At 39.4% G+C, this 16001-nt stretch overlaps 1 protein-coding gene across 1 annotated transcript in view; it reads right to left on the bottom strand.

Moving 5' to 3' along the window:
- The window catches only part of MBD2 (methyl-CpG binding domain protein 2), a 150366-nt gene that overhangs the window by 20291 nt on the left and 114074 nt on the right, over window positions 1-16001 (bottom strand). Inside the window, exons 2-4 of the mRNA XM_042448965.1 lie at window positions 11169-11328; window positions 10391-10528; window positions 325-415 (exon numbers count right to left, since the gene is read on the bottom strand). Coding sequence (XP_042304899.1) covers window positions 325-415; window positions 10391-10528; window positions 11169-11328 — 389 coding nt within the window. The remainder of the gene's footprint in view (window positions 1-324; window positions 416-10390; window positions 10529-11168; window positions 11329-16001) is intronic.

Below are 16001 nucleotides of genomic sequence, written 5' to 3'. Positions count from 1 at the left end.
TTTGTTCCACTGTTTACTGCAAGGATGCTGTTGCAACCCAGTACCAAACGTCTGTGTTTCTCCTGCCTTCCTTCATCACACTCCCAATGCTGATGCTGCTCTTCAAAAAAGAAAAAAGCCTTCTAGCTAGAAAGAAGAGGAGATGGAAAAGTGGGCTAGGCAGGTGTGAAAAGAATTTGTAAAAAGGAGCTTCACTCTCACAGGTTTTGTTAACTGAAAAATGCAATGCTGAGAAATCACACACATGTAAACTGTACTTTATGGCCTGTGGTTTGCAAATCCCTAAAGCAATAAGGCAATAAATGCCGCTGAGGCAAAGAATACCTTGAAGGCCTTTTGGCAGTTCCATGGATTTTATGATCTGCTCACTCACATCTGATGCACTTAAGCCTTGCAGCCTCTTCTCCCAGAAAAGCTGAAAGATTGAAAGGCCTGGTTTAATACAAAAAATGTGGAACATCTCTAATGCCAAAACATTCTGGAAAGAACACCAAATATTCATTTTATAAGCATTAACTTTATCCCTCTGCAAAAGCACCATGATATCAAAAATGTGATATCTTGACATATTTAAAATGCATTTAAGAATGAAAAGAGCAATTCAGGCTATTTTAATACACACACACACACACACACACACACACGAACATACATACACACATATACATATACACACATTTCTCAGATATAAGCAACCTCCCAAATCAATTCACAGAAACACAAAATGTCAATTAAATAATAACATTAGTTCACTTTTAAGGCAGACATTTTAAGGAGAGGGCAGATGTATTAGGTTTGTTGCAGAGAAAGCAACTACAAATCTTGTAAAGCTTAAAAAGTAATTTATTTGCCATAAGCTTTCATGGACTGTAGCTCTCTGATGCACCCAAAGAACTAGATTGTTCCACCAAAGCTCGTGCCACAAGACTCTTGGATTTTTCTGCCAATGCAGATGGTAGATCAGGAATGGACAGTGGAGGAAGAATGGTTACTGATAGTTCAATATTGGGAAAGGATATGGGGAGTGGACAGAAAGTTAATTCAATAAAAAGACTTAAATAACAGTAAAGGTGATAAATTAAAAAAACAAGCAAAATAAAAATAGAAAAAAGATACATCAAAAATTAAAGTTTTCTCTTTAAAAGAGAAGAAAGCCAATGCGAAATCAAATTTAACAAGAGGAGAAGGGGATATTGTATAAACACCATGCTAAAACAAAAAGGCAAAATGTATATAGATATGTGGATATATGTATGTATATATATATGTGTGTGTGTATATATATACAGATCTGTGCGTGTTGGTATGTGTATTTGCAGATATATAGTGGAAGAATAGAAAGGATAGAGGACAATTTATCAGATTAAGAGAAAAATTAAATTAGTATGAAAGCAAAAACATGGGATTCAAAAAGAAGAAAGATGAAACTATGGATATTATCACACGGGAGGCTTACCATGGGTTTAAAGCCAGTAAAACGCTCCAGAAGCACAAAGGTGTAATAGCTGGTTGTGCTTCTGATGCGTCACTGAAGTGTCCCCTCTCCTCTCCCATCATCAAAGTATTCGTGGAGCAGCCAATTTCTTCAATAACAGGAACTTCTGTTATGAAGAAATGGCTGCTCTGCGAACACTTTGCTGATGGGAAAGAAGAGGGGACACTACAGTGATGTTTCAGAAGCACATCCAGCTATCACATCTTCGTGCATCTGGAGCATTTTACTGGCATTTTAAACTCCATATAGAAGACAGAGAAAGGTGGAAGAACTATATATACAGTAAGTTGATTATTGTAAGCAAATGTGTATTTTATGTACTTCTTTATTTTATAATTAAAGAAAAAAAGGAATGGCAAACACAATGTGGCTACCAGCCACATGCAACCCTGACACCCTACTTTTGTGGCCCCCAAACTCCCTACCACACACCTCCAAGTTCCTGAAGACTTTTTTTAACTGTGTGATTTTATTAGCCAGTTTATAACCCCAGATCATACCAAAGGCCTCTCCAAATGCATGAAAACATTTAACAATATCCCAGCACCATGCACTAACCACTAAATTACCTCCATTTTTCACACACTCCCTCTCAAAATGGTGACAGGAAGTGATGCAATATTACCTCCTGTCCCCATTTTGAGAGGGGACTGAAGAGCAGAATTAAACAAAGGTATTAGGGCTTCTTGTGTGGGATGCAAGACTCTCATGCAGTTGCCCAGCTCCTTGCTAGATTGTGATTCTTAGCAGAGCTTTGCTACAAAATAGAAACGATCCTCTGGGAAGTTCTCCTGCATAGGGCCCCCCACAACATGAGCAGAAGATGGACAACACCATGACCTTTCATTTAATGTAACAGGCCCACACAGGATGTATTTTCAGTTGACTGCTCCTATATAGCTTTGCCTATTTTATATTTTGGCAAAATTTATCTATTTCTTATGTACAAACACAAATGAGAGACACTTCTTTATCAATCTTTTGCTATTTCAAGCACACTCTTTGTCATTAATGCCCTTCACTTTAATTTAATTCATTTTGTTCAGCTTGAGCAGTTGGCTACTTTCAATAGCCCTGTGCTTCTGTCAGAGGCACATTCAAGCTAAAAGGAGAGCTTTTAAGGATGCAGTACTATAAGCCAAGACAAATTTATTATTAATTGCATCTTTGCCTCTTACATTCAAGATTTGAATCGTGCAAATACCAGCAGCTGGGGGGATCTGCTAATTATTATGACAGCAGATATGGAACAGGGTTTTTATCCTTTCCTCTCCTGGTGTAATCCTGAGGAAAATCCCTCTTCTCAAGCTGCTACTTGCAAGTGGGAAAAATCCCTTAAAATTGTTCAAATTGAGAGTTCTACCATCACAGTTACCATCTTCAGAAGAGTAATATTCCTTTTCCATCTTCACATCTTCTGTGATCCCAGCAGTGTTCAGCTTCACCAGCTGAAGTATTTTTTAAAATGGCATTTAATGACAGCATAAAATAATGATAATAATTAATTTGTAAGTGCAGAAGAAAGAGATGTCAAAACTGGTCAAAACCAAGTCAAGTGAACTACAGGCAGACAGTCTAGGGTTAGGCCATGGCCAATGCTGTTCCTCAGATAAGAGAACAAGTCTGATGCAAAAAATTTTGCAGAGGTGTGATTTTATTTTCATATGCTACTCTGTTCTCTTGCTCCTCTTTAGGCTTCCAGCAAACCTTTCTCTACTTTCATATTTTGGTCCACAGCTTGATGGTGACACACTGACAATACTTCAATAAATATTCACCTCTTGTCCCTTGCAACTCATCTCTAGTCCCTTGTAATTATTATTATTAATTTATCCCGAACTTGTTTTTCATACTCTGAGGCTATGAAAATCTCCTTCAGGACATTTCTCTGCCCACTTCTCATGCTAGTACTGTAATGCTGGGCCAGAGTTGTAGGCAAAGAACAATCCAGTTCCCCTCTTCTCCCCAGAATCTAATCCATCCTTGTGGATTCTCCAGATGAATACCTTTTCTTCCCCATAATACCATCATTTGGTGGCTTTTCATATTGGCTTCTCCCATTCTAAAAGATCAGAACACCTCATCTAAGATTCAGGGACAAAACAGACTGCCCTTTTGGAGTGGTTTCCCACTGCCTCTTTGCACGCTGGATCAAGGCCGCAGCAACCGCACGCCACAGTCCTAATCTGGCACTTTGCGGGTGCTAAAAAGAATGGCAAAATGCAGCTCCTTTTAGCACCAGCAAAAAGGCACCCTTGGTGCTGCAAAGGCGGCTTTTTGGTGCTCCTTTAGAATGTCCACAATACAGTTCAGTTTCTGTTTACTTCTGTAAAAACTTTCTACTGCCCCAGTAGAAAGATTCTGCAAATGATATGTGGTTATCTAAGAAAATTATTTCGAAAATGTGCTTCTCCTAAAAGTCAAAGCATTTAAATGCAACTCCATAACTATATTTTTAATCCCCCGGGGGAAAAATGCACAACCTCCAGTAACTGTTCATTATAAAAATGACAGTAATTTTTTTAACCTATTTCATTTAGCCGAAAGAGAAACTAAAAATGGCATTGATATCTTCATTTGCCATTTGCATGATTACTAGAAGGACCTTATAAAATGCTCCCATTTAGCTGGTTTTAAATCAATTTAGGGTACAATTATGTCAAATAAGTTAGGTGATCCCTGCAGAGCGTGACTGGACTGATAACGTGATGGGAGAGCTTTGTACATTAACATAATTGCTTCATTTCAGCGCAGGAAAGTCATTAATACTTCACTGTCCTATTAAGATCAATTTCAGGACAATAATGACAGTGGCCACTTGGTCCATGCAGCAGCACCTACTGTTTACTGATTTTTCAAGACAACTCAATTATTTCATTCCCACTTTTCTACTGAAAGACCATTTCATAAACATCAACAGCCTCCTATTTCCAGAAGAGCTTTTGTTTGCTTTTCAAAGAAGTTCCAGATTTTGAGTGTGGGGATATTTTTTGGCATGGTGGGCACTTAAAAAGGTATCTTTCACTAGAGAGTACATCTGCATTACACAGATACTACCTATTTGATACCATCTGAGGAAGAAGATTGAAATCTACGAAAGGTCATGCTGCCAACTTCTTTCTTTCAGTTAAGTCCAAAACATACTGCATAAATAATCCAGTTTGAGACTGCTTTAACTGCCCTGGCTCAATGCTAGGCATTCTGTGAACTGTACTTTTGTGAGACATTTAGCCTGCTCTGTCAGAGCGCTCTAGTGCCACAATAAATTACAATTCCCAGGATTCCCCTAACATTGAGCCAGGGTAGTTAAAACTGGGTTATTTCTGCAGTGTGTTTTGGATCTCAGTCTCAAAGGTGCTACAAAATTTCTCTACATATCCTAGTTGGCTCCATCCTATAGAATTCTAGAATTTGTAGTTCATGGAGGTGCTTAGAAAAAAGCTCGAGTCCACTTTCTTGAACTACTGTCTTAGAGCCTCTAGCACAGAATTCTAAATAGCTCAGTCAACTACAAATCCCAGAATTCTGTAAGATGAAAGTAAAAGTGATGTCAAACAGTTGTAACTATGTTGTACAAATAAACTCCAGGTCATGCTATTTGTATACCTAGCCTAGTATCATCTAGCCTGAGATCATGGACTCTCTACGACCACAGGTAAAAATCTTTCCCCTCACTTGAGAAGAGGGTTTTTGTGTTATTGTTTTTGTTTTGTTTTGACTGAACATGCTGGGAAACAAGACTGTGGGACCTTCCACATGCAAACTGTGTGATCTATGTGAAGTCGAAGGCTTTCATGGCCGGCATCCATGTTTTTTTGTGGGTTTTTCGGGCTATGTGGCCATGTTCTAGAATATTTGACTTACATAGTCTCTATCAGCAGGGTTTGTACTATACAAGTGGCATCAGCTGAGAAACTGTCATTGCAAGTCAGAGCTTGTGAAATTTACTATTTGGGACTACAATTTCAAGAATGCCACCCCCGAATATCATGGCCCTGCAGGGAAGCCTCGGTGGAGTTACATATGAGGATACATCCAGATCTGGCCAGCCATGCCTTATTTTTGCTGCATGCGTTTTCCCATACCTGAAGGGTGGGGAATGGAGCATATGTTGCTGGCTGCCCCCAGTAAGTGCTTCTCTCAGCATATTTATATTTATATGAAGCAGTGTCTGGGATTGGAAGTAAATTAATTGTGACTGAAATAGGATCAGCTGTTGCCAAACTCAACATGTCTCCTGCACCTTTAATAGTTGTGAAGAAGGAGGAAGTGTGTGATAAAACTTCTTCTTCTTAACAACTATTAAAAGTATAGGAGCCTTGTCTTCTTTTGTATCTGGCCATTCTACTTAGGAGTAGGTCAATGAATCAATTGCATTTATTTGGTGGGGGGAAATCAATTGCCTTGACTCCTATGAAATTATAATACACATCACTCAAGATGCATCTAAAATTATTAAATACAATATGCCCATGTTGTGCAAAATTGCTGCTGGGCCAACATGTGTACTTAGCAATATCATGAGAAGCTTAATTCAAATGGGACACACTATTTTTACTCACAAAGATATCATTTGTGCAGTGCTGAGTGTGCACACTCTCAAAACTAAACCAGGATCCCAACTACAACACGAAGAACTTTACAACAATTGTCAAAGTCTTAGCTGAGTCCCTCCTCTATTAAAACAGACTTATAACAAAAAAGACACTTGCTGAACCTGAAATTGAAAGGGCCTTCCATCTGAGCATTTTTGTCTCATCCCTGGCTTTCAGTTCAGCATCATCTTTACAAGCTCTATTCTGAAGAGCTAGGAGACATTTTCCCAAAGCAACAGCAGTTGTGGTTACAGTAATAATGCCTTTACAGTTCTAGAATCTGTAGGAAATCTACATTTAGATCCTTGTGCCAGAGGCAATAGGCTCCAGGCGTTTCCTAATGTGAGATGCCATCCAGCACCGACTACCCAATTTCCCCCCACTGAGCAGCTAAAGAAGTTGATCTTGTTTGTTAATCATGCAAAGAGTTGGCAGGGGTCAAAGAATATCACTGGATCAGGAGAATACATGGTGTTATTAATTCTTCTGCACACTAAAAGGCCTTTGACAAATATATAACACATATACATATTGTGTGTGTGTGGGGGGGGGGGGCAATGGGAAATGGTGGACATTTTCTGATGAAGGCTGGCATCCAGCATATACTAACCAATTTTGCCCCACGGAGCTACTACAGAAATTGGTCCTCCCTGTAAATTAGTCAGAGAATAGCACTGGACCTGCATCATTATTTATTCTTCTCTATACTGAACATGCTTCGGAAAATCTAGATGAAACAAATATATATGCATCTATATTTGTGTGTGTTCATATATGTGTGTTTACATGTCTACAAGAGAGCCAGTGTGGTGTACTGATTTGAGCTTTGGACTATGGAGAGCAGGGTTTGAATCCCACTGGGTGGTGACCCTAGGCATGTCACAGTCTCTCAGCTTCAGAGAATGGCAATGGCAAATCCCCTCTGAAAAAACTTGCCAAGAAAACCTTGTGATAGGGTTCGCCTTAAATTTGAAACAACTTGAAGGCAGACCACCACTATATGTATGCAAACTATACAGGCATAATTGTTTATATAAAGCTTTTAAATTCTGCATTACAAACAGTAGGTCATGACATTCTGATTGAAATATTATGAAAATGTGCATCATATTAACTACATGTATATCACCAATATTGCTTAGGTCCAGGCTATCTGAGAGACCATATCTCCTGCATGAACCCAATAGGCCCTGACATCCTCAGGAGAGACCCTTCTCTCTGTCCCACCATGTTCACAGACATGGCTGATGGAGACACAAGCTGATGTCTCCATCAGCCATGTCTGTGAACATGGTGGGACTGAGAGAAGTGACTGCCCTTGAGTTCTGGAACTCCCTTCCTAGGCAGCCCAACGGTTGCCTCCTTTTTGTTCTTTCACCAGTGACAAAGGCTTTTTTAAAAGCCAGCACATTTCTGGGTCTAAACTGCACTGCAGAATTAATTCAATTTGACATCGCTTTAATAGCCATGGCTCCATCCTATGGAATCCTGAGATTTGTCGTTTGTTGTGGCACCAGACCTCTCTGATAAAGAAGCCTAGATATGCCACAAAATGACAAATCCCAGAATTCCATAGAACTGACCCATGGCAGTTAAAGTGGTGTCAAACTGCATTATTTGTGCATTGTAGATAAGACCTTAGAACTGAAGGTTTTGTACTGTTTTTATTGAACTGGTTTTTAACTGCTTTTTATCCTTTTCAGGTGTATACTTTAAATTGTTTTAATATTGTGAATAGTTTAACTCTATTTTAATATTGACTTTAGTAAGTCTTCTAACTATATTCACTGGGGTGATGAATCTAATCCAGGTTTGAGCCTAAACTAGAAAATAACTATCCAAAGTGCTCAGCTCTGTTTCCAAACTTGGAAGAGCACCTTGGATGGATCTTTTACATTCAGAATTAAACCCAAAGCAGATTCACTATGCCACTGACATGGAAACCATTGGCCACTGCTGGCTCACATTATACTCTAAGCTCCACTTCCCAAACGGATAAAATAACTTGATTTTTGCGCTTCTCTGAATTTTGCATTGCAACTTTCCTGATCACAAAATGTGTACGACAGGGGAAACTGTGTAGAAAAATAAATATAAGTTTTCATGTGCACAACATTTCATACAGATAGTTTTGTGATTACTTTAAAAAAACTGTGGAAATAGACAGAATGAACTTTTGCTTGGAAAAATGTGGAAGCTATGAAAAACAAGACATATAGTTTCGTCCATCCAGTGTAAAAACAGAAAGGGTTAATAGCTGGGTTTTAAGGAGAACAAATATCACAGGCTGGATCTCCTTTCTAACCTGTTAAATTATATTTTCTATTGGGGGAAATGAAAGACTTTGCTGAAGACTATTCAAAGTTATCTTCAAGGGTAAACCGATTTTAACACTGCCTAGCCATCCAGAAAGATCAAAAGGTGTGGTAAAAACCAACTTCCGACACAATGCATCTGGGAGGCAGAAGAGTGAACATACATCCAGAAAGAAGCCTTTGGCTAATCAAAAGAGAGAGAGAGGGAGGGAGGAAGGATGGAAGAAACAAAAAACCCTTGTGAATCCAGAGTATGGGGTTTCAGGATCTTTGAAATGCTGATATCCTCAACTAAACAGAAAAAAATAAATAAATTGCTATCTAGTTTCAAATGGTCTAAATATCCCAATGCATCAGCTCACATCTGATTCTGGAAGCTAAGCACTTGCATGAGAGACTGCCTTGGTTAGTACTTGCATGAGAGACTGTCAAGGAATACCAAGTGCTTTTGGATACTTCAGAGGAAGAAACTGGTAAAACCACCGGAGTATTCCTTGCCTAAGAAAATCTTATGAAATTCATGGTGACGAAGGCGCACACACACGCACACACACGCACACACACGCACAATCTAGTTTCAAGGCTACAATCCTAAGCACGTTTAATGGAATTTTTAGTCCCAAACTCCCAATAAAATCAGTAAAAAGGAGATGGGGGGGGGGGGACACACTGTTAATACATTACCTACAAGGTACAATAAAGAAGTGCAGTGGTTAGCCAAAGAGAAGGAAACCCTGGGCCACTGGGATGTAAAGTTCTTGCCTATGGCACAGAATTTCTTTTGCTGATCTCTAGAATTAATAATTGGGGACAAGTGGCTATTTAAAGCACTGGATCTCTGGGGAACTCAACTCTGGTTTGCAGCCTAAGAAACTGGGGCAATGTGGCTTATTCTTTGTAGATGCGAAAAGTAGCTTGTATGGGGACAGGAAAATGCCTAAATTGGTAAGAATTACAACCAGGCTCAGCCTACTTTGCTTTGGCTCCACTCCGTGCCCTTACCTCTGCCCAGTATTAAAATTCTCAAAATAGAATTATGAGAAGATACTTCTCAAAGTGGAGTTTGTTTATTTATTAAAATGTTTATGTCCCAGCTTTTATCCAAAGATCTCAAGCGGGTGTACCATACATCCAAACTAACAAGTTTACAGGAGCATGAATAATTAAAATAATTTTAAAAGGCTAAAATATTAAATAATTAGCAAATTGAATGACAGATTTTGAAAGGTTTAGTCCTCAGACCTGGGACCCCTTCACACAGTTATAGCACTATATCCCACTTTAACTGCCATGTAAACATCCTATGAAATTCTGGGAATTGCAGTTGGGGGGGGGGGTCATAGAGGTTTCTCAGCCAGAGAGCTCTCGTGCCTCACCAAATTACAAATCTCCACAATTCCACAGGATGTTGCCATGGCAGTTAAAGTGGAATACAGCACTATACCTGTGCAGTGCAAATGGGCCCTGGACAAGTTTCCCTACCTCTGGATTAGTATTGGACTATGTAGGACTAAGGGGATCCAAGCTCAAACCCCTCCTTAGCCATGAAGCTCAATCGTTGACCCAAAACCAGTCAACAGCTCATGGTCTAACCTACCTCATAAGGCTGCTGTGAAGATAAAATAGATTGAACATCTTGGAGAACATACACTTAATAAAAAATAGAAATTACAGCTATTTTCATAATAATTTCATCATGCCAGAAAAATAGGCAGCTGGTCTACAGACAGTCCTAGATGTGTTAGTTCAACATTTTCTCCATGAAGGTTTACTAGGTAGTTTTTAAACGCTGTTCTTCTAGAACAGTATTTCTCAAATGTTGGTTCTCCAGGTGTTTTGGACATCATCTCCCTTAAACCCTAGCCAGTTTGGCCAATAATCAGGAATTCTGTGGGCTGAAGTCCAAAACATCTGGAGGTCTAAGGTTTGGGAAACACTGTTCTAGAACTTACCCTTTAAGAGGACACCACCATCACCTCAGTTACCTGTCTGGGCTGTTCTATCACCCGCTGTGGATCAGACTTCACTTTGTTATTAGGATGGTTGGTAACTTTGGTCACAGGCTGTTTAAAAATAGAAGCTGTTTGTCTGATTGGCAGTGTTGTGTTTAGATCAGGTTTTCCCTATTTGAAGAAAAAAGAAATCATGTTATTTCATGGTGAAGAAACAAAATAGGTAAACATAAGAAGTCTTTACGCTGATGATAATCAGACAAGAACTGATCTTTTTTCCCTCATATTTTTGTCCTTAACACTAAATGCATTTTAATTTTTTTAAAAAGCAGAAAAACCAGGCAGTTAACACAATACAAAACATGGGAGAGAGTTTTATGCACAAGTTTACACAAGCATGTATCATACACAATGATTCACAGCTTCCTCAGAGGTATACTGGTCTCAAGGGATAGCCCTAAGGGATTCAATGATGCCATATAGTTAGGTGTGATTGTCTACACAGCACTGTAGCTATCTGATACCAATTTAACTGCTATGGCTTTCTCCTATGGAATTCTAGCATTTGGAATTTGATGAGGTGCATTTCTCTAAACTACAGCAGTAGAGCCAAGATCCCACTGATACATATACACATCCTAACACATTTGGCTTCCTGTATGCTATGGACTACACGTATATAGTATGGGCTACACTGGGCTAACCTTACCTTGTATCTTACAAGTATATTCCTATGCCTCAAAAGATGGCAACAAATCTGACCAGTAACATGGGAAACTTGCATATCCATACAGTGGGCCTATGAGCAAACCTTATTTTGATTGAGTGAATCATTCCGCAATCTCTGTTTGTTCTTCTGTAGTTTACTGGGCATCATCTTCCCTGTCCTGAAGTCAAAACTGCTGAGGTCAACAGTGTTCCCCAAGTATCTTGCCAACTGGGGTTTACTTCGGAACTTCTTTCCACTTGGACTACAGATTTAATAAAAAAGAAAAGAAGAAAAATTTTATTAGGACCTCATCATGCAAGATGGCATGAGCATTTTCCAGAACAGATATGAATACTGTTCTTTGCAGGGTATTGGCAAGGCTGCATTTTATCACCCTATCTGTTTAACTTACATGCAGAACATATCATATGGAAAACAAGATTAGAGCTGAAGGAGGTGTGAAAATTGGAGGAAGAAACACCAACAATTACATTTACATATTGCTGCCATCAAAACTGCTGAGATTTGGAATGACAAATGATGGAAGTTAAAGAAGTGCAAAGGCAGGGTTACAGTGCAATAATAAGAAAACAAAATAATGGCCATAGATCATTTACATTACTTGCAAATGATGAAGACATTGACATTATTAAAGATTTTCTATGCCTTGGCTCAGTCATAAATCAAAATGGTGACTGTAGACAAGAGATCAGAAGACTAAAACTTGGAAGAGCTGTCATGAAGGAACTAAATAAGATTCTCTGGTATGAACATGTATCATTAAATACCAAAGTTAAAACGACCCATGCCGTAGTGTTTCTAATTTTTATGTATGGTTGTGAAAGCTTGACAATGAAGAAAGCTGACAGAAAGAAACTCAATTCATTTGAAAAATGGTTCTGGAGGAGAGTTCTACTAGATACCATAGACTGCTAAAAATGAATGGGTCTTAGAGCAAATCAGGCCCTAATTCTCAAGTCCAAAATGACTAAACTGAAATTATTAGACTCTTGACGCATCATGAAATGGCATGACTCACTGGAAAACACACTAGTACTCTGTAAAATGAAAGACCACAGTAAAGATTGATCACTTCAATAAAGCAGCAAGGTCCTGAGTCTGCGAGACCTAATCAGGCCTATTGGGGACCAGGGCTCTTGGAGTTCTCTCATTCATAGGGTTGCCATATGTGAAAGCAAACTTGATGGCACATAGCAACCATAGTATCTTTTATTAGTACTACTAAAGTGTTACAAATCTGGCACATAAGAGGTGCTAAATACGAACCACCTTTTATCTTTGTTTTGATTCATAGACTGCACATCTGCTTTTCTGTTTCCTTTCCAGATGTTTCAAAGCACATCAAGAAATGTGTCTTAAATTAGGGGGGTAAGCAGTCCTTGGACATACAACCTTCTCCCCCCGCCCCAACTTCACAACCCTATTTATAAGACGGAAATTGCCACCACCAGGATTCCTTCCTTCATCCACTGAATGTATTCTGGCAGATCTGTGAAGGGCTATGGTCTTCTTTGGTTACAGTTTTCACCATTTCAGCTCCCATAATTTAAAGCTGGGATGGCTAGTTCATAAACTTTATTTCACGTCATTAATCCTGCCAAATATGGATTGTGCTGTAGCAAATATGTTTCTCATAATTTTCATTTAGAGAGAAGAACACAGAGGGCATGTATGTCTCCAACTGTTACTCTGTTGCTCTATCATACAAACTCTGGATCAGAGTTTGCACATCTTACTTTTTGGATTACAAGTCCCAGTATCCTCCTGCCAGGACAGGCAATGACAGTGTTAGCTGAGAAGGTCTGAGAGATGTAATTTAAAAAGGTAACTTTCTCAAGACCTATTTGAACAGCCAGAAGAATGACAGCCAACTTGGAAGGTGATTCTTCCCTGAGCCCTGCATATCAATGAAGTGTGTGATCATGCCATCAAGCAGAAATGTGTGATCATGCCACCAAGCACAAGACTTGTAAAACTTCTTCCAACTTTACCATAGATCCTCACCATCCATAAAGGTATTCAGACTTCACTGGCCTTTGTCTGTACAGCAGTACCCAAGAAAATGAGAAATGGCCAACATTGCTTTAAAGGAATATCCATAACAAGGACATTTTGTTTGTTTATATCAGATGTTTACATCATGTCACTGTAGCCAACTCATACTTCATAGTCATGTTTGCTATGTTTACTCTTCTTTCTTGTCCACCATGGAAGATGATGTACAAAGAAGTTATAGCTCTCCAATGATTTGAGAACAGGCAAAGGACACAATCGGAATCCATCATGCCTTCCTAGTAGACAACTACTATGCACTTGGCAGTACACACATCTTTCCTTTGTACTTTATGTATTCTTATAGAAAACACCAGTGTAAAATGACATATTTGGTGCAATAAAATGCATAATCAGCCCTTTGTTACCTTGACCAAATTGGTGGGTCAGGACATAATAAACACAGGTTCACATTTCTACTCAACTGAGAAGTTCAGTAGGTAGATTTTAGCATCTTTCAGCCTACTATAACTCACTAGTTATAATTACTGTATTCTTGGTTTGGGGGAGGAGACAAATGAAATTATTAACATCATGACAGATATCTTAGCAAGAGAGTCAGAAATGCAGTTCTACTTTATCCCAAATTCTAAGATTACAGAATTTCATTATATTTGGATTCCCCCAAAGAGCTCAGTCTGTTCTTTTCCTTCATCCCTATTTTATCCTCACTACCCATGTGTGAAGAAGGCTGTGCTAACAGATTGCAACTTGTTCAAGGGCAATTTGTGGACTTCATGGGCGGGTAGAGATTTGAATTGGGGACTCTTGGGTCCTAATCCAGCACTAACAACCATGCAACACTGGAAAAGTTCACAATTTGCATTTATTTGCTAATGCTGCAACCTTAATCTTTAATTTACTCCTTGGAAACTAGAGCTTTGTTTTCTGAAAGGGGAGATCCATGTAGGAAAAAGGGGCTTTGAGACACACAGAGCATAAGGGGAAGTACAGAAATCTTGAGAGAGGGAGGCAATACAAGTTACTTCATATTCATGTTGAAAAATAGAAGCTCCATGTGGGAGCCACATAAGCACTGCTGCTCACGGAATGACTGTGCCCACAACCACTGGTTTCACTCTACAATCACATGATTTTCTATTCCCTATTGTCAATGTAGGACATGTGCAGAATTTCTGAGGACCTCATGCCCTGATTGCTCAGTTCCAGCTGCCAGGGCTGTGTCTAGGCCTTCCACTGTAGACATCTGCTCCTGTCATATAGATGTTGGAAGCAAGGCTAGGAAAAGTGTACTGAGGAACTACCTGTTTGCACACAGGGCCCAAACTATCACTGAGTTATTTTCTGCAGGAGACAATTTATGTCTCCAAAAGCCTTCATTTATGCTTGGGCACCCTACTCATTTACTGCATGTTTGGTGATGGGCAACTGAAGGTGTGAGTGGAGCTTGGAAAAGTTACTTTTGGACAGTTCCCAGAATTCCCCTAGCCAGAAGGAACAGGCAATGATGCTAGGAGGATTCTGGAATTTGTCCTCTGAGCTCTGAAACTTTCACCATGGGACAATGTTGCATTTGAGCTGACTTGAGGACACCAGGGACCCCTGCTTATGGGGAGATGTCTAGAATGACCTATTCACACATGTTGTGTTTAGACACAAATAAGCACACATGTATGGCTCTCCCTCTTCCTAGCTCCCTACCTCACTCTACACCAGGCCAGGCATATTACAAGTATATAAAGGTAGTCCTTTTTAAAAAAAACACACAATTAAGGAGTTTGGTTTAAGAAGTGACAATCCAGAGACCAAGGATGATAGTTTACTCTCTTTGCAAGGCAGCTCTGAAACTTTGAAAAAGGTGTGTACTCCCAGACCGGATGGAGGGTGAGATGAGAGGGTACGGCTTTGCAAAGTGGTATGATTCCCAAGTTCACACAAGAGTCAGAGTGAAAGTAGCCATGTCTTAAAATAGGCATCTTGAAATGAAACTGCTAGCAAGTTCCTGACATGCCTATTTAAATCTCACCAAGCCCTTCCCACAAATCATTTGCTTTTCTGACTAATCCATGACTGTTTCACAGGCCTCTTAGTTATTTGAGCATAGAATCAAGGACCCAATAACCAACATTACACAGACACAAGGGCTTAAATGCCCCAAATAAGTTTACTGCCTGTTTCCTCTTTGACTGGCAAGAGTCCGTACCATGACCACTCTTTTCATGGGCATCCACTGAAATTGGGGGGTAGGGCAAAAAAGAGCATTACTTCCTAATTGTAATTAATACTTATAGTATGCCACCATGGCTTTTACAGTTTTGTTGCTTAGTGTTAAATAGTGTTACATTTTACAAGAAGCCTGCACAGTGCAGCATCAATAGGTTACTAGGCTCTGCTATTTCTGCAAGCCACAAAAGGCTAAGCTATATTCATAGCAGAAAGCCAAAGATAGTCTGGAATGAAATCTAAAATCCACTTAAGGCAATACTTTTACCAGGTAGCTCAGAGATCATTAAATGTGTCAATTTTACTAGATCTCTTCATCATGGAACAGGATGAAAAAAATGAGGCATGAAGACTACAGGAGAATGCTAGTTGATTTTGACATCATTAAATCTGTAAAGTCAGTGCCTTAAAATGGGATATGGGATAAAAGGGTATCACAGCTCCCTCTGTCCCATAATAAACCACACTGCTCCTATAATTGACTTTGCAGCTTCACAAGACACACAACCTACTGCATTTTATACAAAATTCCAACACACCAGGAAACTCTGGTCAGAGTTTAAGTACCACAGAACTAGATTCCATGCACCTGAGAAAACAGACCAAGGGTCTAATCTGCATTGCACAAATGCAGTTTGACATTGCTTTTAACTGCCATGGCTCAATGCTATGGAATTC

The sequence above is a fragment of the Sceloporus undulatus genome, chromosome 2, assembly GCF_019175285.1.
Source record: "Sceloporus undulatus isolate JIND9_A2432 ecotype Alabama chromosome 2, SceUnd_v1.1, whole genome shotgun sequence".
Lineage (NCBI taxonomy): Eukaryota > Metazoa > Chordata > Lepidosauria > Squamata > Phrynosomatidae > Sceloporus > Sceloporus undulatus.
This window is presented reverse-complemented; position numbering and strand designations above follow the sequence as displayed.